Source organism: Girardinichthys multiradiatus, chromosome 20 (assembly GCF_021462225.1).
Source record: "Girardinichthys multiradiatus isolate DD_20200921_A chromosome 20, DD_fGirMul_XY1, whole genome shotgun sequence".
Lineage (NCBI taxonomy): Eukaryota > Metazoa > Chordata > Actinopteri > Cyprinodontiformes > Goodeidae > Girardinichthys > Girardinichthys multiradiatus.
Window position 1 is genome coordinate 36,770,108 of NC_061812.1, and position 26,608 is coordinate 36,796,715.

Sequence of the window (26,608 nt, forward strand, 5' to 3'; positions counted from 1 at the left end):
CAAATTTTCTGAGACACTGAATGTCTTGCTTTGCTGTAAGCCATCATCAAAATGCTTCATATCAATTACTGTGTAAAGTAGCGGTATGAATTTCATGTTTTGAGTTACCTAAAACATTTACAAGGACATTCTAAAATATAGATTTTATTATTTTGAACTTGCTCCTAATTTTAGACATAGCTGACCAGGAACAACTCAACTCTTTTACTGCTGTCTCTGGGAAATGTGACCATTGTTGCAACCGAATAGCTCTGCTGTTGGTTTCAGGTTTCTTGTCAATCAACCAGATGCAGCAGGACATTAAGGTCAAGCAAGCTCTCTTTTAAACTGAGCCATTTGTAAAAGCAAATTTGTGCAGGTTCTAGTTTTTAAGAGTCATGTCTTCCAATTTGTCATTCATTACAATGCCAGAATGCTGTTAAAATGGTATTGTCATTTTTCTTAATTCCTTTGTGCTAAAAAGTTAAACAACTAAAAGTAACCCTTGAGTGGTGATAAAAAATTTTTTTTGCCGGGGCTCATATAATTCACATGTGAACTGAACATTATATCTCGTACTCTGTGACATTTTTGATCTTGGTTTAATTACCCAAACGGCCTGATAAAATATATAGATGAAGGGATTTTATGAGTAGTTTGATTCAGCGCTTTTAGATGCCTTATGAACGTGTATTGACATGGTCCCTATCCAATCAAGAGAAAACATGATTATCTAACATTTGGCCCAGTGAGAACTGATGACTCTGTATTCCTTAAAAGCACTGGCAGGAGTAAGCACAATAAAAGGTGCATTGTAGACACGTTTCATCATTACAGCATAAAGTCCCACCCAAATCTAGATTTTACGATGCTTTGCAGTAAGGAGATGTTTGTGGAGTCAAATTGATGTCATTCAGCACAACTGCTGCTCTGCATCCTATGAACTGCAGATGCATCAGTTTCAACTTTGTCCCAATATTCAGCAGTGATGGGCTTCAGCAGCTGCTGGAGATACGAAAAAAAAATAAAAAAAAATACAGTTGAGATTTCAAAAGATTTAGATTTAAATGATTTCGATCCAAACAAGAAATTTTGTCTCTAAAGAGAAAGCCAACTTTCTTTAGTTAATAAATGAATTTTCTACTTACATTTTATTAAAACCAGCACCCTTATCAAGTCAGGACTCTGGCTGGGTCCCTCCAAAACGTTAATGTCACTTCTAGAAGCATCGGTTAGGGGTATGAATAATTCTGGACTTGGCTGTAAGTAAATAAATAAAAACTGGGATTTTTTTTAATTCCACAGGATTTCATTGACCCTAAGTGGTGATGCACCGATCAACTGTAGAGGCGCACACCAATATATAATACCTTCAAGTAATAAGACAACATTTCCTGCATTTTGAAGTTTGAGAAACATCAATAAATAAATTTTTGCAGTCAAATGGGAATAATCCATTGTCTTCACTTGTTGTCCTAGCAGGGTTGCAGCCGGGCTGGTGTCTCAGGTGGTCACTGGCGAGGTACACCCTGGACATAATCACAGGGCAACACAGACAGTGCAGACAGCCATTCACACACCCAAGGGCAATTTAGCGAGACCAATCCAATCAGTAGACACAGCCAAAATGAAAAGTGCATGACAAAAGAACTGAAGGAAAAAATGTCTCCAAACAGAGCTGTTGAAATATCTCTGAAATATTTCAATACTAAACTATGAGCTTGATAAATCACGTTATCTTTTACTTGGCACTTTACTGTAACACATATTCCTGATCCTTGACAAAACAGACTGTTAGATACCAAAAGAAAATACATAAATGGCACTCTCTTGGGTTTTTTCTTTTGCAGTAGGTACTGTATATAGTTGCTCGAGGTGGAAAACAGCTTGTCAGAAGGGTTATATTTCTCCTAATAATATTTATGCACAGTTTGGTACCAGAGGAGCCAGTAAACCAAACTGATGATTCTTAGCATGTGATGAGTTCTGGGTGGTCTGATGGCTCACAGCTCCCTGAAATACAGGAGGCCTTTAAAAGCTTGACTTGAACAGAGCAGGTTTGTGTTCAGAAGATGCCAGGCTGGGGTTCCTCAAGCATCCTGCAAAGTCAACACATAAAAGGCGAGTATTAACTTTTGCGTTGCTGCAGTGTCGAGATTCGCTTTCTGTATGCTGGATAAATCAAATCATTGTTCCAAGTCACAATGAATTTATCCTTTTAGGTAAGGAAGGCTTTACAGGAGGCACATCATGCTTACTTTGTTACTATTAGTTGTGAATAATGTGCTGTATTAAGAATAAAAACATACATAAGAAATAATGGTCAGTGCTTATTAATGAGTGTTCAAGCCTTCAGTCATTTTTCCTATGAAGCCTACATACTGCAGCTTAACAGAGCAAATGATTCACTTAACTGTTACAAAGGTAGGCTCCTTCAGCTGCACTCTGGTTACACTGTGCCTCCAGTCACATTCAGTGTCAGTAAATTAAGTTAGCCATGTGATAAAGCTGTCTTCCTAATTAGATGCCTACAGCAGCTTTGTTTGGGATTTGTGCAGGACAGGGAGAACCCAGAGAAAGCGGAAGGTCAGCTTTACTTTTCATGTTTCTTACTTTTTACATTATCATTTATTTAAATCTAGTTTTGCTCCACAGTTAATGATGCTGTTGTCAAATGCTTACGACAGAGCCCCAGAGTTTTTTCTATAATTCACTAAAACTTTGTTTAGCCAGGGCTGCTCCAGCTCTCCATGTGAAGTCAATGTTTAACACAACTGTTGGCATTTGATTTTATGGGCACTGCAGAATGTAATGATCTCTGAGATTAAGGATATCTCATGGGCTGTGGAAAGAACTTTGTAATGTTGACAATATTCAAACTAAACGTTCGGTGATGGAAAGCCAGTGCTTCAGCAATATTGTGCTTAATAGACAAAACACAGCACTATTTCATTATTTCCGTGAACACAGAGATACAGTGCCTCGCACAAGTAGTCACACAACTTAAACATTTTAACATGTCACATTATGAATGGGCTGCATGGTGGCACAGTTGGTAGCACTGTTGCCTTGCAGCAAGAAGGTCCTGGGTTCAATTCCCAGCCTGGCAACTTTCTGCATGGAGTTTGCATGTTCTCCCCGTGCATGCGTGGGTTCTCACCAGGTACTCCGGCTTCCTCCCACAGTCCAAAGACATGCCTGTTAGGTTAATTGGTAACTCTAAATTGCCGTTAGGTGTATAAATGAGTGTGTGCATGGTTGTTTGTGTGTTGCCCTGCAACAGACTGGCAACCTGTCCAGGGTGTACCCTCCCTCTTGCCCATAGACTGCTGGAGATAGGCACCTGCAACCCACTATGGAATAAGCAGTAGAAAATGACTGACTGACTGATGTTATGAATGAACAAATGCCTTTTATTGTCACTGTACACATGTACAATGAGTTTAAAATCTCCTTTTACAGAGCAGACATATACATAAAACATAGCAACATCAGACAGAAAAATGCAAACATGAGAGCAAAGAAATGAAGTTCATAGTTCACAGTATTAAATATGTTGCACAGGTAGGTAAAAGGGTTAGGTTGAGTGGTTAGATATTGAAGTCAGTGCTTGCACAAGTTCAGTTTTATGGCTTTGGTAATAAAGCTGTTCTTAAATCTATTTGTCTTTGTTCTGAAGCACCTGTTTCACGTCCCTGAGGGTAACAGGTCGAAGTAGCAGCTGTCCTTGATGATGTGTTTTTGCTTTATTGAGGCAGCGGGAGGCGTTAATGTCCATTACGGAGGGGAGTGGGCAGCCAATTATCTCCTGTGCTGCCTTAGCTACTCTCTAAAGCCTTTCCTGACATGCCAAGGGGCAGCTGCCGTACCATACTGTGATGCCGTAGGTCAGCAGGCTTTCAATGGAAGAGTAGTAGAAGCCGAAGTGCAGGTTGTAATCCAGGTTATACTTCCTGGGGACTCTCAATAAGTGTAAGAGCTGCTGAGATTTCTTGTTGCGATTGTTGTGATGTTGTTTCTCTAGGAAATGCAGCAGTGATGATGACACTGAGAAACTGGTGGTTGATGAACACCTTCACACACTCGCCGTTAATGTAATTGAGGGCCAAGTGGGTGCTTTGCTTCCTGAAGTTGGCTTTCTTGGTGTTCAAAGCCAGGTTATTATCTGAACACCAGGTTGCCAACCTCAGGACCTCCTCTCTATAAGCTGGCTGGTCACCTTTTGAAATGAGTCTGACCACTATGGTGTCGCCAGCAAACCTGACCATCAGGTTGTTGTTGTGGCCTGGACTGCAGTTGAGGGTGTAGAGACAGTACAGGACTGGGCTCAGCACACAGCTCTGTGGGGGAGCTGGTGCTCAACGTCGAGTGGAAAAGAGGTGGGGGTCTCACAGTCTGGGGCCTCTTGGTGAGAAAATCCTTTATCCGGGCACATGGAAAGGGAGGAGGCCAAGAATGACCAAACCGCCTGGCTTTTAGAATTTCTTTCTTAAGGTCAGCTCGAGCACTCCTGTATAGGGCTCTGTCACCTGACCTGAAGGCAGCGTCGCAGGCTCTGAGGAGTGCACATGGCTGGGCATCGAGGGTACCCGGCTGTTCTGTACGGTGGCCGACAGGTGCAAACACGCAGCAAATGGTTAATTGCACAGCAAGCACATAAATGATGCAACCTCCAAAACATACTAACACCAAAAACTAATGCAACAGAAAAAAGCTGCAAAAGAAAAATGCTGCAATCACAAAAATAGACAGAAGCAAAAGGAAAAATGCTGCAAATCGAAAACAACAGCAAATAGCAAAACAAGAGCAAGTTTTAAAAACGCTGGGAAAGGAAAAAAAAAAATACGAAAACAGCAGCAAGTTAGGAAAAACTGCTAACTCACTCCACAAAACGGAAGTTCGCCAGACCACTAGAGGGAGTTGACCACTAATATTACCAATGTAAATATGCTGCTGTTCTCTAATATTGCAAAATATTACAGCCACTTGCTTGAAAAACGCATGAAGGAACATGTTGTTGCATAAGGAAAACACATTTTCTCTCTTCCCTCCAGCCGTCAAGTTTCATCTGGGCAATCCCGTAATGTCTTTACTTAGGGTCTGGTCCGGAATGAGTTGGGGGTCGTCTCCCCATAGTGAATAGAACGTTGGCCAGGCTGGCCAAGATGGGTTTGGGTCATGGCTTTGTAAGCTTAATATTGGAATAGACATGATCCAGAGACTGCGATGGACTGGCGACCTGGGCACATGTTTAGGATTATGGTCCTACTGAAAGATTAACTTTCACTGCAGTTTCTGCTGCATCTAATAGGAAGGGCATCCCACCTTCTTTCACATGTTTGCTGTTTCCCCTACATGCGGAAAACTACACACAGGACTTCTTTTAACATTGACTTTCGTCTTGCCACTTGCCACTCTTCCACAGAGTCCAGATTTCAGGACAACTAAGAGTTGCCCTCTCAACAGATTCTCCCAGCTGAGCTGTGGACCTACACACCTCCTTTAGAGTCATTCTAGGCCTCTTGGCTGCTTCTCTGATGCAGGTGGATGGCCACGCCATGGAAAGTTTTGTAGGTGTGGTGACAGCCGGTTGTGCCGGATTTTCGTTCGGTCTATCAGAGTAAAGGAAGGCGAATACACATCGTTTCTATTAGTGAAACATTTAGAAACCTTCTTGGTGTTTCTTCCTTCCAGTTTACAATTATCAGCTACTTCAAGCTGGTCTATTAGATCCTTTAAATACATTGAAATTCGATGTTGTAGCACGACAACGTGAATGAAATTCAAACAATGTGAATACTTTTGCAAGGCAGTTTATAAAATAATGCTGAATTGGGTGATCTCAGCTGCTTTCATGCTCAAAGGCTTACCCACACTCTCTGTAACCCAAGACTGGTGTTACCTAGTATGGGCTGACTCAGACTCAAAACATAAAACTACAATACATTATACGGACCTGTATCTCTCATGCTGGGTTCACAATGTAGAAATGTGGTTCCTGTGTTTGTAATCTAGCTAGCAGCCTGGCTGTGGTTTAGAGAACATAATCATTGTGGGACAGACAGAGAAGAAAGCAGCCATTGATCAGTGAAAAGCTGCCTAATGCTGCTTTTCTGTAGCAGAACTGCTCACTGCCTTTAACAGCTTCACTCAGACATTTCAGTCTTTAAATGTGCAAAGCTGTTAGAAACATACTCTAGAATGCTTACAGCTATAACTGCAGCAAAAGGTGGAAATTATAGTTGATAATTTCAAATGTAAATATGTGTAATTTGGAGCCCTTTGTGCCAAAGGGAATAAAATTGTGTTCATATGCAATAAATAGATGGAAATCACCCTGTTTTTCGCCAGAATGGAAATGCTGCTGTTACTTTTTTCTTTTTGGAATGGAGCTGACTTGTTTGTAATTATGACCTAACAAAAAGGGATGAATCCCCTCAAAGTTAATAATTCATCAGCGTTAACTTATCACTGTTATAGATAATGTCAGGACAGCTCTTTCAGTTTTTGCTCTGGCTGCTGTCTGTACGCAGGTAAATATACCCACTGGGTTTTCACCCCCTTGTGTTTCTAATTTGTGCAGAAACCCCGGAGGACTTTGACTTTTGCATCGACTCAGCTGCTCACAGTCTGTCTGTACTGTAGCATTCACCTCCATCGGCTGGGAACTTTATGTAAAGGTGACAGTTTGGTAAATTTGACTCTTATACAGATGTACTGTAATTTTTCTAATGCACAACATTTGTATGTGACTTTTTACTTGTAGTTTCAGGTCTGTTGTTACGCAAACAATGTAAGAGTGTCTTTATACTGTTACAGTAATCAGTGCAAAGTCTCAGTGAATACAACCAGTGTTCATAAATCAAATCATTCCACAGTTGGAAGGTGCTGTTGTTTGTTTGTCGGGGCATAGGGAGCAGATGATGCATTTACGGTATTAATATCATTTAGATATGTCATGGTTCTGGTTTAAATGTTTTAATCAATATGGAGATTCTGAGCTGAAAATATATATTGCAACATAATTGTAATATCTAATATTTTTTTTTGCTTTATGCATTTTCATATTTACAAAAATCAAACTTAAAGGGATCCAGTTTCTGCTCACTGAATGTTACAAAATCTGAGAGGACGGAAAAAAAAACAACTTACTTTGTCGTGCAAGGCTGCTAAAAGGTGGCCTTTAGAAATGTAGATGTAGAGAAGCTAAGTTTGCTGTAGCTGTGCTTCCTGAGGCTTGGAAGAATGTTTTTTTTTAAGTTAGGGATTAAATAGTACTACTCTTGAAGCTCAAGTTATGGTGAGAATTTTGCTTTCTCAATTATGTATTACATCTTTAAACAGACTGAAAACTCACCCACAATGCAGCATTTAGACCTATGCTGTACAACTTTGTATAAAACATTACTCAAATATTATGAATTTTTTCCTGGAAGACAAAACCACTGTTCCAATTTGAGGTGTGGATACATTCAACATTGAAATGAATGTCACATTCATTTGGGGTTATTTGGACTAATAATACAACAAGCACCTGCAGTGAATTTTAGAAGAATTGTATGAACAAGTTTGGATTTATGGCAGATTTTTTTCTAATCCACATAGATCAACATTACAAATACAGGCTTAAATATACACATACACTCACCAGCCACTTTATTAGGTACACCTGTCCAACTGCTTGTTAATGTAAAATTCTAATCAGCCAATCACATGGCAGCAACTCAATGCATTTAGGCATGTAGACACAGTCAAGATGATCTGTTGCAGTTCAAACCGAGCATCAGAATGGGGAAGAAAGGTGATTTAAGTGACTTTGAACGTGGCATGGTTGTTGGTGCCAGACGGGCTGGTCTGAGTATTTCAGAAACTGCTGATCTACTGGGATTTTCACGCACTACCATCTCTAGGGTTTACAGAGGACGGTCCGAATAAGAGAAAATATCCAGTGAGCGGCAGTTCTGTGGGCCCAAATGCCTTGTTGATGCCAGAGGTCAGAGGAGAATGGCCAAACTGGTTCGAGCTGATAGAAAGGCAACAGTAACTCAAATAACCACTTGTTAAATAACCAAGGCATGCAGAAGAACATCTCTGAACGCACAACACATCGAACTTTGAGGCAGATGGGCTACAGCAGCAGAAGACCACACTGGGTGCCACTCCTGTCAGCTAAGAACAGGAAACTGAGGCTACAATTCACACAGGATCAGCAAAATTGGACAATAGAAGATTGGAAAAACGTTGCCTGGTCTGATGAGTCTCGATTTCTGCTGCGACATTCGGATGGTAAGGTCAGAATTTGGCCTCAACAACATGAAAGCATAGATCCATCCTGCCTTGTATCAACGGTTCAGGCTGGTGGTTGTGGTGTAATGGCGTGGGGGGGTCTTTTCTTGGCACACTTTGTGCCTCTTAGTACCAATTGAGCATTGTGTCAACACCACAGCCTACCTGAGTATTGTTGCTGACCATTTCCATCCCTTTATGACCACAATGTACCCATCTTCTGATGGTTACTTCCAGCAGGATAACTCACCATGTCATAAAGCATGAATCATCTCTGACTGGTTTCTTGAACATGACAATGAGTTCACTGAACTCAAATGGCCTCCACAATCACCAGATCTCAATCCAATAGAGCACCTTTGGGATGTGGTGGAACGGGAGATTTGCATCATGGATGTACAGCCGACAAATCTGCAGCATCTGTGTGATGCTATCATGTCAATATGGACCAAACTCTAATAATAAAACGACTGTCTCTTAGCATGTTGCACCTCACATACACACTTTTTATAGCCATCAACAGGCTTCTGGTATAACTCTGGATGGATTTTGTATCGATCTGATTAAAAATTTATAGAGTTTAATAAAATCAGTTGGTTTCCTGGCATGGACTTTAAGTTTTTGGTTTCTTTTCTTTATGTTCTATAGTGTAGAAGTTGGGGTCTTTCTTAAAAATTAATGTTAGTCATCTTTATAAATCTCAGACCAATTCCAACACATAGTTTTAATCCCATTGCTCAGGGGTCTCTACCTTCAGTCCTTGAGAGCCACTGTCCTGCAACTTTTAGACCTGTCCCTGTTCTGCACACCTGAATCAAATGAATGGCTCATTGCTAGGTCTCTGCAGAACTTGATGAGATGTTGAGGAGGTAATTCAAGCATTTGATTCTGGTGTGTTTGCACAGGGCTGCATTTAAAAGTACTGAAAGATGGAGACCAATGATCTAGTTCTTGAATTGAGGTCCTGTTGAATTTAGACTATGTCCTTTGTTATTCCACCAGCTCTATGCAAAGCACCAGTACCAGTGGAAACAGTTTTTATTTTAAGTTTAAACCCTCACCATGACATGTTGTTTTGTTATTGTGACCAAACAACTCAATCTCTGTCTCCTCTGACCTTACTCTTTTCTCCTGAAATCATTTGATGTGTGCAGATGAGCTGCTCCAATTTTTGCAGTCGAGTTTAAAGGTATTGATCCTGGAACAATCCTGGGGGGGGGGGGGGGGGGGGGGGGGGGGGGGGGGTTAAAACATTGTGGACAATGACACTGTTGTTTAAGCAGGGGACAGTTTATGATAGGCTTTTGTTTGGTTCCTGGGTTGTTCTTGAACATCCTAACCAGTTGGACTCAACTTTGAGATATTTTGATGTTCCAACAAGACAATGAATAGGCTATGCTTAAAAGCCTTGTCCACATAAGAGAACTCAAGACATTTAAGTGAACTTTACAAACTCTGGTAGGACATATGGGAAAATATCAAGTCAGAATTGTGCCAGGACCTTGCTGATGGCTATAAAATGTGTGTGGTATCTTTAAAACTTGCAAAGGGACTTTTTATCCAAATATCAAGGTGGTGGCATATGTATATATTCGATTTTGTATTTATAATTCTGGACCTCTGTGGATTAGAGAAAATCCACAGTATATTTAACCTTGTGAACCCAACCAATAAGGTTGCCTGTTTTTTAATCATTCTACGCCAAAAAGAAAATAACTTTTCCAGTAATGCAATAAAAGTCCAACATGAAAATGACATTCATGCTCATGTACTCCTCACAGGAACTGTAATTATAATATACTATAGCAGGTTTTAGCTAAGAATCACCAGGTTTATTTAAAGCATCATGATCATGTAAAAAAGTACAGTAAGTTGGTCACTCTGATGTTGCATTTTAGAGCACACAGATTTTCTTTCAAACAACATCATGATCGAAGTTTGGCTTCTATGGGGGCATCCTAAAGTCAACACTCTTCTGATGGACGGTGGTTTCCGCTGCATGTTATGCAAACATTAGGCAACTTACACACTGGAGAGAATATCCACAGATGTACAGAGACACATTGAAACTGACTGTTCCTGCATTTTAACTTACGTATGGCATTTTAAGCACAATGTTTTTCAGCTAAGAGTTAAAACGTCTTACTTCTTATGCATCAGAAACTTTTAACTGCTCTGCTTTGTAGCAGACAGTTTACTGGTCACACCTCAGGCTATCAGTGTCCTGCTTGATATGTAATGTGATCACATCAGGGATGTAAATGAGTATATCTAAACACAATTCAGTGCAGGAGTGGTTATGATTGGTAACAAGAGATTCCTAAATATAAGGTATAAAAAAAAAGGACCAATTCAGTCTATTCTCAACAATAAGAACAGGATTTTCGTCACTCTTTCTTTGAAAACACTTGATGTATTTGGCCAAGTTTAATAAATTAATTAAAAAAAGATTTGGGGGCAGCACAATCTGCTTTTCAGTAAAAGTGACTGAATATATGTAATCCTATTTTCTATTAAAGTAAAGAGAAGGCAAAAAGCCTTATTATTAAAAGACAAATACTTTTTGTACTTTTTTCATTGTAAGAAGATTAGAATTTGTTGGTAATTTGTTGGTAGTTAGTCACAAAAAATCACTGTTCAAGAGACCTGCTGATCACCAACAGGAATAGCCATATCCTTTAGATGGTTATAAATCAAAGCCCACATAAACATTTGGGGAAATCCTCAAGGTGTGGAGTGCAGCAGGAGTCAGTTCTGCAAGAGCCCCCACACATAGAGATTTCCAAGAAATGTGCTGCAACTGTCTAATTTCAGTCTTCTCCTTTTAGATAAAGTAAATGTTGCATTTCATTTGAAAATTAAAGTCCCAGAGTCTGGATGACGCAGAGAGGCACAACGTTGAAGTTGCTTAAAGTCCAGTGTGAAGTTTCCACGGATTATTTGGAGAACCATGTCATCAGCTAGCAATGGTTCACTGTGTAGTATCAACTCCAAATTCAAAGCAGACAGTTTTAGAGCTCTTCATGCTTCCCTTTGCTGACGAGCTTTATGGAGATCACAGTTTTATTCTTTCAGCAGGATTTGGCGCCTGCTCACACTAACAACATTACCTGCTTTAATCACCATGGCACCACTGTGCTTGATTGGCCAGCAAACTGGCCCCATTGAAATTAATGAAATTATTATATGCGTGTCTCTGAATTGTGGACAGGCCAGTTTCCACAGCTCAGCTTTGGAGTCTTGTTGCACTTTAAACCACTAGGGGGCAGAGTCAGTCTGTTACCTGATGCACTAGACAGCCGTGAAATTTCCACACTGTGCTGCAGGAGAAATCATTTTTTCCTCTTGCTTGAATGTTAAAAACAGGCAGTGCTTCTTGCTGTAGACAGATTGTGATTTTATCTCAGAACATTTGCATGTTTAAAAAAGGGCACTACCCGAGGATTAACACTTGTGACCAAATTCTGCTGCATAATCCTCTGTTATTTTTCTCCCAACCTCTGCATGCACAGTCATTTCCTTTGCAGGAGATGCTTCTCTCTGCAGCTTGCATGAAAAAAAAAGCCCATCAACTTCCCCAAATATTGTTGTGAAACAACCTCTGTGCCCCAGTGGGCATTCCCTAACAGCGATGTGTCTCATAGGATGATTGCGACCTTCTCGTTTTAGGTTGCTTAAACTCCATCATGGACAAAAAGGGCGGACGGAGTGACCACAAAATAAACAACCTAGAGAAAACCTCTGAAAAGGTGAGCCTGATAAAGTTGGAAGCTATTTTTCTAAGAAGCACCAAATGACCTGAAATGCCAAATAATTCTGAAGAAATATTTTTGACTGCTTATTATACTGACAGACGTCCAGCACTCCACATATAGTGCTATATAGGTCACAGTTGTTGTTATTTTCCAGGTATGTTAAATACTAACTTACTCTCAAGACCTACAGGTCCTTCTAAAAAAATTAGCATATTGTGATAAAGTTCATTATTTTCTATAATGTAATGATGAAAATTTAACATTCATATATTTTAGATTCATTGCACACTAACTGAAATATTTCAAGTCTTTTATTATCTTAATACGGATGATTGTGGCATACAGTTCATGAAAACCCAAAATTCCTATCTCACAAAATTAGCATATTTCATCCGACCAATAAAAGAAAAGTGTTTTTAATACAAAAAACGTCAACCTTCAAATAATCATGTACAGTTATGCACTCAATACTTGGTCGGGAATCCTTTGGCAGAAATGACTGCTTCAATGCGGCGTGGCATGGAGGCAATCAGCCTGTGGCACTGCTGAGGTCTTATGGAGGCCCAGGATGCTTCGATAGCGGCCTTTAGCTCATCCAGAGTGTTGGGTCTTGAGTCTCTCAACGTTCTCTTCACAATATCCCACAGATTCTCTATGGGGTTCAGGTCAGGAAAGTTGGCAGGCCAATTGAGCACAGTGATACCATGGTCAGTAAACCATTTACCAGTGGTTTTGGCACTGTGAGCAGGTGCCAGGTCGTGCTGAAAAATGAAATCTTCATCTCCATAAAGCTTTTCAGCAGATGGAAGCATGAAGTGCTCCAAAAACTCCTGATAGCTAGCTGCATTGACCCTGCCCTTGATAAAACACAGTGGACCAACACCAGCAGCTGACACGGCACCCCAGACCATCACTGACTGTGGGTACTTGACACTGGACTTCTGGCATTTTGGCATTTCCTTCTCCCCAGTCTTCCTCCAGACTCTGGCACCTTGATTTCTGAATGACATGCAGAATTTGCTTTCATCCGAAAAAAGTACTTTGGACCACTGAGCAACAGTCCAGTGCTGCTTCTCTGTAGCCCAGGACTGGGGAATGTAGCACCTGTAGCCCATTTCCTGCACACGCCTGTGCACGGTGGCTCTGGATGTTTCTACTCCAGACTCAATCCACTGCTTCTGCAGGTTCCCCAAGGTCTGGAATCGGCCCTTCTCCACAATCTTCCTCAGGGTCCGGTCACCTCTTCTCGTTGTGCAGTGTTTTCTGCCACATTTTTCCTTCCCACAGACTTCCCACTGAGGTGCCTTGATACAGCACTCTGGGAACAGCCTATTTGTTCAGAAATTTCTTTCTGTGTCTTACCCTCTTGCTTGAGGGTGTCAATAGTGGCCTTCTGGACAGCAGTCAGGTCGGCAGTCTTACCCATGATTGGGGTTTTGAGTGATGAACCAGGCTGGGAGTTTTAAAGGCCTCAGGAATCTTTTGCAGGTGTTTAGAGTTAACTCGTTGATTCAGATGATTAGGTTCATAGCTCGTTTAGAGACCATTTTAATGATATGCTAATTTTGTGAGATAGGAATTTTGGGTTTTCATGAGCTGTATGCCAAAATCATCCGTATTAAGACAATAAAAGACCTGAAATATTTCAGTTAGTGTGCAATGAATCTAAAATATATGAATGTTAAATTTTCATCATGACATTATGGAAAATAATGAACTTTATCACAATATGCTAATTTTTTGAGAAGGACCTGTAGGTTGTGTGTGATGAAGCTACTGGTTAGTGAATGTTTACTTTTTTTATTTTGTACCCACAATTTTGCCCTGTTTATCATAGTCCTGTTTCTGCTCTCTATAAGTTTGACAGTCTTTGCCTTAAAATCATAAAACTCAGATTATGCTAAATGCTTGAACTCATTAATGATTACAAATAAGATAACCTAGCTGTTAAAAAGATGGTAAAATGCATTTATGCTTCAAGGATATTAAATCAGACTTCTAAGAGACATGTTTATTATTCTCTTCATGATCATCTGTTTATGTTTATTTAGAACTATCCATAAGGTTTGTCTTCATCTTAGCCTCCCATTAGTTGTAACAGACATAAGCATTAGTGCTTTGATCTAGCAGCAGTTCCTGTGCCTTTTAAATTAACATCCCTATAGTATGGGAACAATTTACAACATAAGAAAAAATACTATACAGTTATTAAAATAACATACTCAGAAAAAAAAAACATGTGCAACTGAGTAGGGTGAATTTGAAAAAGTACAATGACCCTGTATAATCGTGCAGAAAAAACAACAGATTATTTACAAGAAATGGACAAGCTGTGCTAAAACAGCAGGGATGTGAACACCAACTGACTTTTTTGGGTGCAGGGATAGTTATAAAGTCAGCTGCTGGGAGGAATAATTTGCGATAATGTGACATTGTGCACCTATGATGCAATGGACTTTAGAGTATTTTACCCAGGCCTGGTTGTTTTCTTTGGAACAAAAGAATTCTTAAAATCCATTGCCAGGCTCTTGGAAGCCTCTCTTTACCTATTTATTTCAATCTTGTGTTTCAGTCAGTTATGGGGTAATGATGGCTGTCGTTACTGTGCCATATATTTTTGTACCTTCCTCCTGACCATCACCTTTGTACAATTAGATTGTCTTGATCTTTGGCAAACTGCAAACTCTGGCTTTAGGTAAATGTTGCAAATGAGGAGTATGTAGAAAATTCTACTAGGACAGCTTAAATTCATACCAGGTTAATTCAACTATCTATGATCACTAGCAGGTATGTATCAAAGAGAACTGAGTGCTGGAATTGAATCATAATGGAGTTCAACAAAGTGCTGGTTTAAGGCTGGGTACACCTATGCAAAAAGGATAATGCAGCCTTTTTCATTGTTTGCTTCCTGCAAAAATCGTTTCTGTTTTGCTCCTGAATTGTGCAACATATGTGTCACAATAAAGGTTGAATATGTTCTGAAATAATTTACTATTTACATTGTAGATTCTAACCAAAGGCAACGAAACTATGAATGAACACACATGGAATTATGTAGTAAACAGTGTGAAATAACTCTAAACATGTTTATATTTTAGATTATTTAAAATAGCCACCATTTGCTTTGATTACTGCTTTGCTCTCTTGGTATTCTTTCCATGAGCTTCATGAGGTGGTCACCTGAAGTTTTCCAGAGTCTTGAAAGTACTGTAATTACAATTACTCCGGCTCTTAATGCTGGCTTCGATAGAAAGGTGCTAGAGTACACAGTGCTTTGAAGTTGACTGTGTGTGGGGGTGTAGGGCTGCAGACCAGTCAGGGCACTTGTGCTGGTCATAATGTTGTGCCTAATCTCTGTATATGAGGATGCTAGGGATAGGAATGGATAGGAGCAATTATTTTTGAAAAAGCAAAGTAAAAAGCAATAAAACTTGCACAACATACAACAGATGATGCAATTTTTTTACAAGTCTGGTCTATTTAAATAAGTATTAAATATTATAAATTTTACTTTATGTGGGTTATTTTAATGACCTTTTAAGTTTAAATATAGGTAGCTTTTGTGTCTAACTGACCATAAGCCATTGTTTATTCCTACCGCATTAACGTTTTTGCTCCTAAATTTGCATGTGTACTCAGCAAATTTAATTTATTTTCAGTGCCCAACAGTGCATAGAGTGTGTAATTGTGTTGTATTTGCTCTGCAGTGAGCACAGATTTCCACAACACTAATTACCATTCTTTACTCTATCAGGCTCAGTTTCACCACCCCTTTGTCTGTGCAGGATTCAGACCCAACCTTTAATATCAGTAAGAATTCAACAACCTTGTAATTATACCAATGGTGCGGCAGTCTAATAAACATCGCTATGAATTGTATTATTGAAATTTTAACTGAGAAATACAATTTCTACTACAAGACATGTAAAAGCAAATAGAAAAGATGATTGCTGGCACCTATTATATGATGACTGACAAGCAATTTAGACAATTTGTGACCTCCGAAACAAAAGTATAAGAATGCTATAAAATCTGCTTTTTAATCAAAACTACCTTGTCCACACACTGAGCATTGAATGTAATGCACAAGGGCTCCATGTACAAAGAATTGTCTGAGGAACTAAAAATGTAGAATCACCATTGCACTGGTAATAAGTGGGTAAAGAATGGATTGCAGTGGCAGTAATCATAGCCACAGCAGCTGTTTCTTTAAAGTAGCACAATGCAAAGGGAGTTGCTTGGTCAATCTTGCTCTAAAAAATCATATAATTTCTTCTGCCCTGCCACTAAGTCTGTCTTTACAAATATAATTTTCTGTTTCAGGACAATTGGCCTAAAGGAAAATTGCATACCATCAACTTCTCGTTTGAATGCCATTTAGATTTATGACCCCCTGATGAAAAATATTCCAATATTACACCTTCTAGATCAAACTATAGACAGAAACTCCTCAACATATAGAACGTATGGAAATACAGAAAATATTTGCAGGAATATGAATGTATTAATGTGGCAATATGGAGTGTGATAGTATGCAGCTGTACAGCCAAAAAAAGATTATAAGCAAATTACACTTGTAGATCTATCCTTGAGTCTGCAAAATCTTGACTGAAAGTTATTGCAGTTAATGTGTTTTTTAGCTTCAAAATATTTTTGATATTTCTTTCATTTTTCTATGAATTATTTAGAAACAATGAATATACTTTGTGTATCTCCAAGTCTTTAAATAGCAAATATATCAAATGTATGTGAAGAATCAATATTATTATCAAATTATTGACCATTTTTTGTTATTACTTAGACAATTTATTCTAACATACTTTGTGCAAACGTCAGCACAGAAGCCAGAGAAAATTGACTTTGCTATGAAGTTTTTTTTTTACTATATGCCAGATAAATGAGTATTACGTTTGTGGTCTAAAAGTTCATTTCCCCCTTTAAAACTGAGATCATTGTCTGAAATCACATCTTATTCTCATCAGAAACTCAGGGATCTGAGATGTAGATCTGAGATAGGCATGCATAGTTTGACAGTTCCTTGCAAAATTATTTATACCCCTTGATATTTTGTCACTTTATAACAAGAAACTTTGGTTAAAGTTTTTTATGTAATACATACACAAATTAATGCAGAACTGCCTCTAACCGGTTTTCTTACAAGATAAACCTGTATTTAAATCCATCCATCTTCCCTTCATATGGGATATTTTCTCTTCTGTCAGTGCTGAAGAAAAGTATCCCCACAGCATGATGCTGCCACCACCATGTTTTATGGTCAGGATGGTGTTTTCAGGGTTATGTGAAGCTTTAGTTTTCCAATAACTTACAATGTTTTGTGGGCCTAAACAACATTTTTAATAATCTCATTAAAGCAACTTCTGCAACATGTTTTCTTTGTTTCCTACATGCCTTGTTTGACATGTGCTATGAGTCTCTGTAGATCCTCCAGATCTATCAGTGCTATGCAGATGATGGATTGAAGAGATGAAAAGCTTGGGGTGTTGTTGTAAAACTTAACCCTACTTTAAACTTCTTCACTATGTGATCCCTGACCTTTCTAGTATGTTATGTGGTCTTTGTGATGATCTAGGTTCACTAATGTTCTCTTACAAACTGTGGCCTTTATAGAGTAGCTGAGATTAAATGAAACACACATGAACTCTATTTACTAATTATGTGACTTTTGAAGAATATTGGTTGCGCTGGATTGCATTAATGGGTCTCAGAGAAGATGAGGCTGAATACAAATGCATGGCATATGTGTTAAATTTCAAGTAGCAGGAATTGGATAAATGGGTAATTTTCCTTCTGTAATTTAGATTGACACAAGACACATATCTTTTCACCCACAGATCAACTCTGTGTTTGTTTCCTCAAAACAAACTGGTGACCTTAGTTGTAAAGCTTAAAGTGATCCCTGAGAAAGCCTACAATAATGAAACCGCCAGGAATCTAATATGATATTGGTGGCTGTGATAGCCCAGTGTTGTGAAGATAAGCTGGTGTTTTTGCTGTTCAGCTGTAAGAAATGATGAAGTTGGTAGAGAACAGAGAGGCTGATCAGGAAATAATTTTAAGCACCAATTGCATTGCATGTCACAGTTTTTAGATTTTTATTCGGAAAAAATTTCAAAATCCTTATATCGTGATCCTAATTTTTAGGCACTACTAAAAAGTAGGATTCCGATAGTAGGCACTACTTTGTGTTTGTTTACCACATAAATGTCAAATAACTGAAATCTGAATTTGATCTGTTCTGTCTTCTCTCTCAGCAGCAGCCTCTCACAACATGCCTGTTCAGCGCAGCCTTCTTCGGGTCCCTGGGTTCATCTTTTCTTTATGGCTACAACCTCTCTGTGGTCAATGCACCTGCTTTGGTGAGTAAAGTCAACTATTAGGATGCCTTTGGAAACCCTGTTATTAGGAGGCAATATTGATTTATCACATTTTCTCATACACATGGTGTTAGCATTGCTAGAAATAAATACGTGATGCTCCAAAATCTGACTTTTCCCAAGCTGTCACACTCTGACAAAGTCTGTTAAAAAGGCCTTTATCATGGCATTTGGCAGTTGAAATATTCTTTTATCCCGCAGTTGATGCAGGTCCTTGGATTTTTAAACCATGTCTAAATGCAATGTTCATAAACCTGAAGTTTTTATGACATAGCGTATTTACAGATGAATGTGCATTTCAAATGATCTGAATTTCATTTTGCTCCTGCAGAACTTGATAAGCTTTTAACATAACCAATATTTAATTCGTGATAAGTTATAACCTCTACAATTTTAAACGTAATGCATTCCCTCAAATTTGTGATTCATTGCATGTTGGTAACTTTGGGTTAGACTTCTTGCCTGCAGCCAGACTGTTGTTCTTTTGTTTGTTTTGGAACCATCTCTCCTCTGAAAACATAAACAATAGATTTTGTAAGAATAGTATAATCTATTTTTCTTAATTCAGCTCTCAATGCTGAGTCAGACTAAGAAGAGAGCCTGGAAGGAGTTTCAGACATGCATGATCCTCCTGTTTTAAGATCCGGTTGCATAATTGTTTTTGTTCAAGGCTGTATTAGCACAACAAAAATTTCAACAAAGCAGATGTTTTTATTGCCTTCATGAACCGGCAGTTAGGACAAAACCCACATTAAACAGCAAAATTATTGCAATTATTACAATTTGATTCTGAATTCCAAAGAGAAGAACCACCTAGATGTAGATGTCCAGACTGTGCCACAGACCCAATAGCCTCCTAGCCTCTGTGTGACGTCTCCTGGCAGATAGAAGAACTGCTGGAGCCAAGGGTGAGAATTCCTTTAGCCAAAAGAAAGACAGAGAAGATACAAACTGAAGCAGAAGACCAGAAGAAATCAGAAATACTTTCTTAATTCTTCTAGTGAATAATTTCTTAGCCTGGAACAAAATTTCCATAGTATTATTACTTTTGTTTAATCTAATTTTTATGAGCTTTTCTGTTCCAGCGCTTGAAATGGAAACACACCCAGCATTTTCAGAGGTTAGCTTTTCTAGTTTGGCCTTGTGTTTGTTCACAGGTAATTAGATTCCCCACAGGTCATTTAATTAGTATTCAGAAATTGCAGCCATTAATTATGTGGTTGCCCACACAGACAAAAGGCAACACTGCACAAATCTTAAAAATTCATTTTTGCTTTTTGTGCCTTCAAGAACCCCAGCCGTGACACATGAATGAGTGACACCTCAGTTGGGGCTGTTCAGGCTGTTGTAACCACAGTAGTAGAGTCAGAACTACAACATGTTGTCTCACTTACTGATAAAGGCCGTAACTATAACTGAAAATGTAACCATTCTTCTGTGCTGGTTATCATGATGCTGGTTGTGACAGTTTGTTTGAAATGTACATAACATTACCTGCAAAATACATGTTAACTTGGCCTCCAAATCCACCTCAATCTGTAGGATAGAATGGACAAACAAGTCTGATTCATGGAGGCACTACATTGCAACTTACACAACCTAAAGAATCCGCTGCTAAGATATTGGTGCCAAACACTTCAGGTGTCTAGTGGAGTCCATGCTTCCACATGGACTCCACTAGACATGTGGAGTACACAGATCCACAGATCAGGGCTGTTTTGGTAGCAAGGGGTGGGGTAACACACTTCTAGGCAGTTGGTCATAACACTATTTTGTCTCAGTGTCATTTCTTACACCTTCCCACTCCTACCACCATGTCTCATACATATTTAAGTCTTTTAGATTGTTTCTTCATACTGTACATGCTGCTTTCATCTGCTGAATTAGTGGCAGTGTGTTGAATCCACATCACCTTTTCAGTGGAGTCCAAAATGAACTCTGTGTTCATTGAAGAGTGATGTTCAGTTAATTAGCTCTTATCTGTTTAAGTTAATTAGAGTACATATTATCATGCAAACTGTAACTGATGGGTTGAACACAGTAATGAAGAAGGTTGTGGTGATTGAATTAGAAAAAAGTAAAAAACGCGCCCACTCTGTGTACAGAGTCTAATTATTAAAGGTTTGATCTTCAGAAACAGTGCTGTGACATTATACAACGTACTCAAAGTTTGTATCACACTATTTGTTCCTTTGCCTAAAATCAAACTTGTGACTTTACTTCACACAATCAAATAGTTCAATAGTTCACTGTTCTGTGCTTTTATTCTATCCTCCGCAACACTTTGATAAATTTCTCAAAAACAAACATTTTCTTCAATCCCATCTCTCCAACTTTGTCCTGGTCACCAACCTAGTTCATTTGTTTCTTAGCTTACAACCATCAATCAAAGGTCTGATCTCCCTTATTTACACTGAACCCTCAGAGCGCTTATCTTAGTTCGGAAAATATAAATTTTTAGAATTAGAATCTTCAGAAATAATTTTCAGATCTCAATGTCTCTTCTGCATTATAATCTGAGGTTTTTCGTCTGGGTCTGGTTATCCTCACACCAACATCTACTTGCATCTCTGAGGACCAGATAGAGAACTTGAGCTATTGCTCTTTCCAGACTGTTGTACTTCAGCTATAGGGTAGGGTGGAACAAGCTTCCTTTGTTTTTATGTTGTCTTGAGAGACTGGACCTTTTAAAAAGCAGCTGAAGACATTCTTATTTAAACATGCTTTTCCTTAACATCTTTTGAAATTTAGCATCATTTAATTTGCTCTTTGTCTTTATAATCATGTCTTAATTTAATCCTATTTTAATATTTACTCTCGTATATCACTTTGCAATTTCTATCTGTGAAAGGTGCTATTTAAATTAAATTTACCTACATATTTCAAACAGGCTTAACTATCCCTTTCTGTTCTTCTGCAAATGCAACTAATTCTTCATTTTGTTAACGTGACAAGCCATCACTCATTGTTTGTCCTACTTTATAGTCTCTGTCCACCAGGAACATGAGCTGATCATTCATGTATTGATGACGTCTGCCAACGACTTCATCAGTACTTCCACAAAATTCATGAAAAATAAATCAATCCCGCTTTTTAATGTTCTCCCACCACGCTGGGTTCTGACGATCACAGAGGAGCTTACTGTCTGTTCTTGTTTGTTTCTGAGCTGCAAAGGACTAAGACAGAAAAATGCAGCAGCAGAATCTATTACAATGAAAAGATCATAATGGAGAGGACCACTATACAGATACACACCAAATCAGGCTGTATTACCAAAGGACCCTAATGAGCCTCTTTAGTAACACACCACTAAAGCAACAATAGCCTCTTCAAACAGCATGTCAAAGCACAGCATGCATGCATAAACCAAAATTCAGTTGTCTTCATGCACAGCAGGTCCATCCCCAGCAGCTAGTCTTTTTAAAATGAGTGAAGAAATTTAAAATGTACTGTCAAAATGCAATAAATCCTAAGAAACATGCTGTTAAGATATCCCAAACTAAATATGTGATTAGTTCCCATCTTCTTGGCCTGAACAGAATCTATAATCAGGCTTTTTTTACTTGCTGTGCACAGTGAAGTAGATTGAAAGGATCCATCTTGAACATTTAAGAGAAGTGGAAGTTTATGTCAGTTGTACAAATCTAAGAAAACATGTTTTTCTTTTTAATCATTGTAAATCTTTCCTGAAAAACCTGAGTTGTTTGGAGAAAGAGATGGTGATCAATGACCAGCAGTAAGGCTGCCAGTGCAGAAAAACACAATAAAAAACGATTTATCATTTATTATTTGTCTTTGGTAAACTACTGTCTTGTCATTTTATGAAAGTCTAAACTGAAGCGGTGTATTGGGAGGATAACTCTGCCTGTGAGTAGGCATGATTAGTTTTGGAGAATGTAATTGGGTATTTTTCTGGTTCATTTCTTTAAATTTATTTGCAGGGCAGGACCTCACGAGTTATTGATGTGTAGTTTTATTATATTTTTAAGATCCTTCCAATTCATTGCTTTCACATTTGTAACTTTGTCACCACTAGAAACCGTTCTGCATCCTGTTTACAAGCATTTGTAAATCCAAAGTATGCAAGTAGGAATGTCCTGATCCCGATCCATGTCATCTTATAATAAAACAATAGTTCATAATTTATGAAGTGAGATTCTGTGATGTTATTGTCAGTAATAGTCCACTTCTAGAAGAATTATGTCATATTGCAGTAAGTCTTTTAACAGTGAATACATTCTCAGAGCAGTGAAAGGTAACAGCTGATCAGATGGACCCACGTCTTAGCTAATATTAGCATTTTAATACAACTCAAACTGAAAATTTTCATTTCCATGGGAAACAACGATCTATATTATATTATTAACCATCTACACTTTGTCAAATAAACTTTGTGAGGTTTTTGCTGTTACTCAACTGAGCAACGCTCTGCTACCTCGCTAAAGGCTCTCGATGTTGTATCAACCTCCTCAATCAGCTGAAATTGAGTCTCTCTCTCGTCGTCTTCCACTTTATCCGGGACCGGGTTGCGGGGGCAGCAGACTCAGCAGAGACGCCAAGATGTCCCTCTCCCCAGACACCTCCTCCAGCTCCTCCAGGGGGAGCCCAAGGCGTTCCCAGGCCAGCCGAGAGACATAGACCCTCCAGCGTGTCCTGGGCCGTCCCCTGGGCCTCCTCCCGGTGGGACGTGCTGAGGAAGGCGTCTAGGAGGCATCCGGTATAGATGCCCGAGCCACCTCAACTGGCTCGTCTCGATGTGGAGGAGCAGCGGCTCTACTCCGAGCAGGACCACGTCATCTGCAAAAAGAAGAGACGAAATCCTCTGGTCCCCAAACCAGACCCCCTCCGGCCCTTGGCTGCGCCTAGAAATCCTGTCCATAAAAGTTATGAACAGGACCGGTGACAAAGGGCAGCCCTACCGGAGTCCAACATGCACTGGGAACAGGTCCGAATTAGTGCCGGCAATGCGAACCCAACACCTGCTCCGCTCGTACAGGGACCGGATGGCCCCTAGTAAAGGGCCCCCGATTCCATACTCCTGGAGTACCCCCAACAGGGCATCACGAGGGACACAGTTGAATGCTTTCTCCAGGTCCACAAAATACATGTGGACCGGTTGGGCAAACTCCCATGAACCCTCGAGTACTCTGTAGAGGGTATAGAGCTGGTCCAGTGTTCCACGGCTGGGACGAAAACCACATTGCTCCTCCTGAAGCCAGGGTTCGACTATCGGCCGGACTCTCCTCTCCAATACCCTGGCGTAGGTCTTACCAGGGAGGCTGAGGAGTGTGATCCCCCTGTAGTTGGAACACACCCTCCGGTCCCCCTTCTTATGAAGGGGGACCACCACCCCAGTCTGCCAGTCCAGAGGCACTGTCCCCGTCCGCCACACAATGTTGAAGAGGCGTGTCAACCATGACAGCCCAACAACATCCAAACACTTGAGGTACTCAGGGTGGATCTCATCCAACCCCGAAGCCCTGCAACTGCGGAGCTTTTTAACCACCTCGGTGGCATCAGCCTGGGTGATGAAAGAGTCCAACCCCGAGTCCCCAGCCTTTGTTTCCACCAGGGAATGCGTGATGGCAGGATTGAGGAGATCCTCGAAGTACTCTTTCCACCGCCCGATAATGTCCCCATTCAAGGTCAGCAGCTCCCCACCCCCACTGTAAACAGTGTTGGCGAAGCACTGCTTCCCCCTCCTGAGGCGCCGGACGGTTTGCCAGAATCGCTTCGGGGCCAACCGGTAGTCCTTCTCCATGGCCTCACCGAACTCCTCCCAGGTCCGAGTTTTTGCCTCTGCCACCGCCCGGGCCGCAGCACGCTTGGCCCCACGGTACCCGTCAGCCGCCTCAGCAGTCCCACAAGCCAACCACAGCCGATAGGACTCCTTCTTCAGCTTGACAGTGTCCCTTACTGCCGGTGTCCACCACCGGGTTCGGGGATTGCCGCCGCGACAGGTAACACTCCTCACAGTTTCCAGGAATCACTGAGGCAGAAAGAGGGATTAGTGACTTGTAGTCTCTCCAGATTTTGCAGGGATCAGAAAAGCCACTAACCTGCTTTTGTCTTGCGTGGAACTTGAAACCCAGAGGGGAAACCTCAGTGGTCGGCAGGCGGTGATCTCCACAGCACAGGTAAGAAGTGACTCCAGGCTGAATAATCCGAGGGCTAGGCTGGCTCAATAATCCAAGGACAGAAACAGGGTCAACGATCGGAACAAGAGGTGTCAGGCAAGGGGCAGGCAGAGGCATAAACCAGATGCAGGAAACAAGGTCGACAACCAGAATCCAAATATTCCGACAGGGAGCAGGCAGAGGCATAAATCCAAAAAGGCAAGGCAAGGTCAAGAACAATGATCAGACAGGAAGGAACGCTGGATATTTACTCACACAATGGCTTTCAAAAATCTGGCATCGTCTGCTTGTCAGAGTCAGTATATATCAGGGAAGACACAGGTGCTTGGCATTCCACAGATTGCACTACACTGCAGCAGCCACCAGGTGCATCTAATCTGCTGATTGCAGCCAGGGAGACAGGGTAGAGCAGATGTGCCAGAATCATAACAGTAGAAGGATGTAATATCACTGCGAGCTTGTCGAAAATGTATATAAAACCTTGGAGAGGGGGATGCTAACTACTTTTCATACATACAATGTTGGTTTAAAATGACTTTTGCTGTCTACAAGAGGTCAAACTGAACATGTTCATTTCAGATGGGTAGTCTGCTGTCATTAACATTCTGCACATAACGTGCAATGAACAGTATTATTATTAGTGTTGCTGTTGTTTATTATAATTTTCGATTTAAACTTTGTGCATACTTTTATTTGTAGTTTTTATGACACATCTGACAAATAACTGAATCTATACACTCTTGTGTTTTGCAGTACATTAAAGCTTTCTACAATAAGACCTGGATTGAGAGGTATGGGGAACCTATTCCTCCAGAGACATCCACTCTTCTGTGGTCCATAACTGTGTCCATCTTTGCCATCGGAGGCCTTCTTGGAGCTCTGTCCGTCTCTTTGATAATTATAGTTGTAGGACGGTGAGTAAAATAAAATTATACTGAAAAGTGCGGCCTCTTTCAGTTTTGAGTTATATATTTCAGAGCATGATTGTGGTATTAGTTATTCAATAAGACATGAAGAACATCCTTAAGGCTTTTACTGGAATCAAAATAATAAGTTGAAGCAACATTATGTTTCTGAAATGCACTTGATTAATTGAGCATAAGTAAGTGGGAGCACCTCTGTTGAATTTGAAGTGTTGCCAACCATTGATGCTCGACCAGATCTTTCATACAGTGTTAACAAGGAAAGACATCAACAATTGTCTTAGGTAAATGAAAATAGCTGCCGATCAGTTTTATAAAGAGAGTGACGCCCTTTTCCAACAACTTGCTGTTGCCATTAAAACAAATATTCACATTCAAAACATTTTTTCCAGGAGTACACTTATCGAGTAAGTTCACTCCAGGGTCAGACTGTAGATTGGTCAGAGAATTTGCGTAAACCAAGTCTGTTAAATTATTGATTGTATAACTGATGAGACAGAATCACCATTCAGCAGAATCCAGTGTCGATCAAAGGATTGCAGAGTACTTATTACATACGGCATGATGCAGAGTTGCATCAGATGTCAGTGTGTAAAAGTGTTTTTTTTTTCTCACAGCATCTCCTCATGTGGTTCCAGACACACCTCACAGCTACAAAGTCACAGCAGGACCGCTCCAAAACCGATTATACTACATGTGACATTGTGCTAACAAACATCTGTGTATTTCTTTAAGATTTTCTGTGACAAAGTAGCACTAAGTTGTGCTTTACTGGGAAGTGGTAAAAAAAATTGTATATGCTTTCAAAAGCTTTTACGAATACATTATGAAGAGAATGGCCTGCATTTGTTTTCATGGCCACAGAGTCAACACTTTTTACAACTACTTTTTCCTGTAGTAACAATTGCAAGTGTTTTAGGGTCTGTCTGCACCTTCTTTGAAACAATTACAGACAGGTTCAAACTCAGTCATATTGGCTTGTGAACATCTGTTCTTTTACTGGGCCATTTTAACACTCCAGAATGCTTTGAGCGAAACCATTCCATTGTAGCTCTGAATGTATTCTAAGGTTTATGTTATGCTGGAAGATGAACCTCTACCCGGTCTCCAACTTTTTAGCAGGTGTTCTTCCA

At 40.0% G+C, this 26,608-nt stretch overlaps 1 protein-coding gene across 4 annotated transcripts in view; it reads left to right on the forward strand.

Annotated features, from left to right (window-relative positions):
- Positions 1 to 2,057: 2,057 nt before the first annotated feature.
- Positions 2,058 to 26,608, forward strand: part of slc2a9l2 (solute carrier family 2 member 9, like 2) — a 195,884-nt gene continuing 171,333 nt past the window's right edge. For 2 of the 4 annotated variants that reach the window (XR_007035272.1, XM_047346453.1), the window contains exons 1-5: positions 2,445 to 2,565; positions 6,563 to 6,659; positions 11,935 to 12,014; positions 18,293 to 18,397; positions 25,306 to 25,466. Coding sequence is in view for 3 of the 4 variants with exons in the window: in XM_047346453.1 (XP_047202409.1) it covers positions 11,952 to 12,014; positions 18,293 to 18,397; positions 25,306 to 25,466 (329 nt within the window). In the remaining variant the exon portion in view is untranslated. Of the gene's footprint in view, positions 2,101 to 2,444; positions 2,566 to 6,562; positions 6,660 to 11,934; positions 12,015 to 18,292; positions 18,398 to 25,305; positions 25,467 to 26,608 lie in introns of those variants that run through there. The other 2 variants (XM_047346454.1, XM_047346455.1) reach the window with 2 other exon arrangements.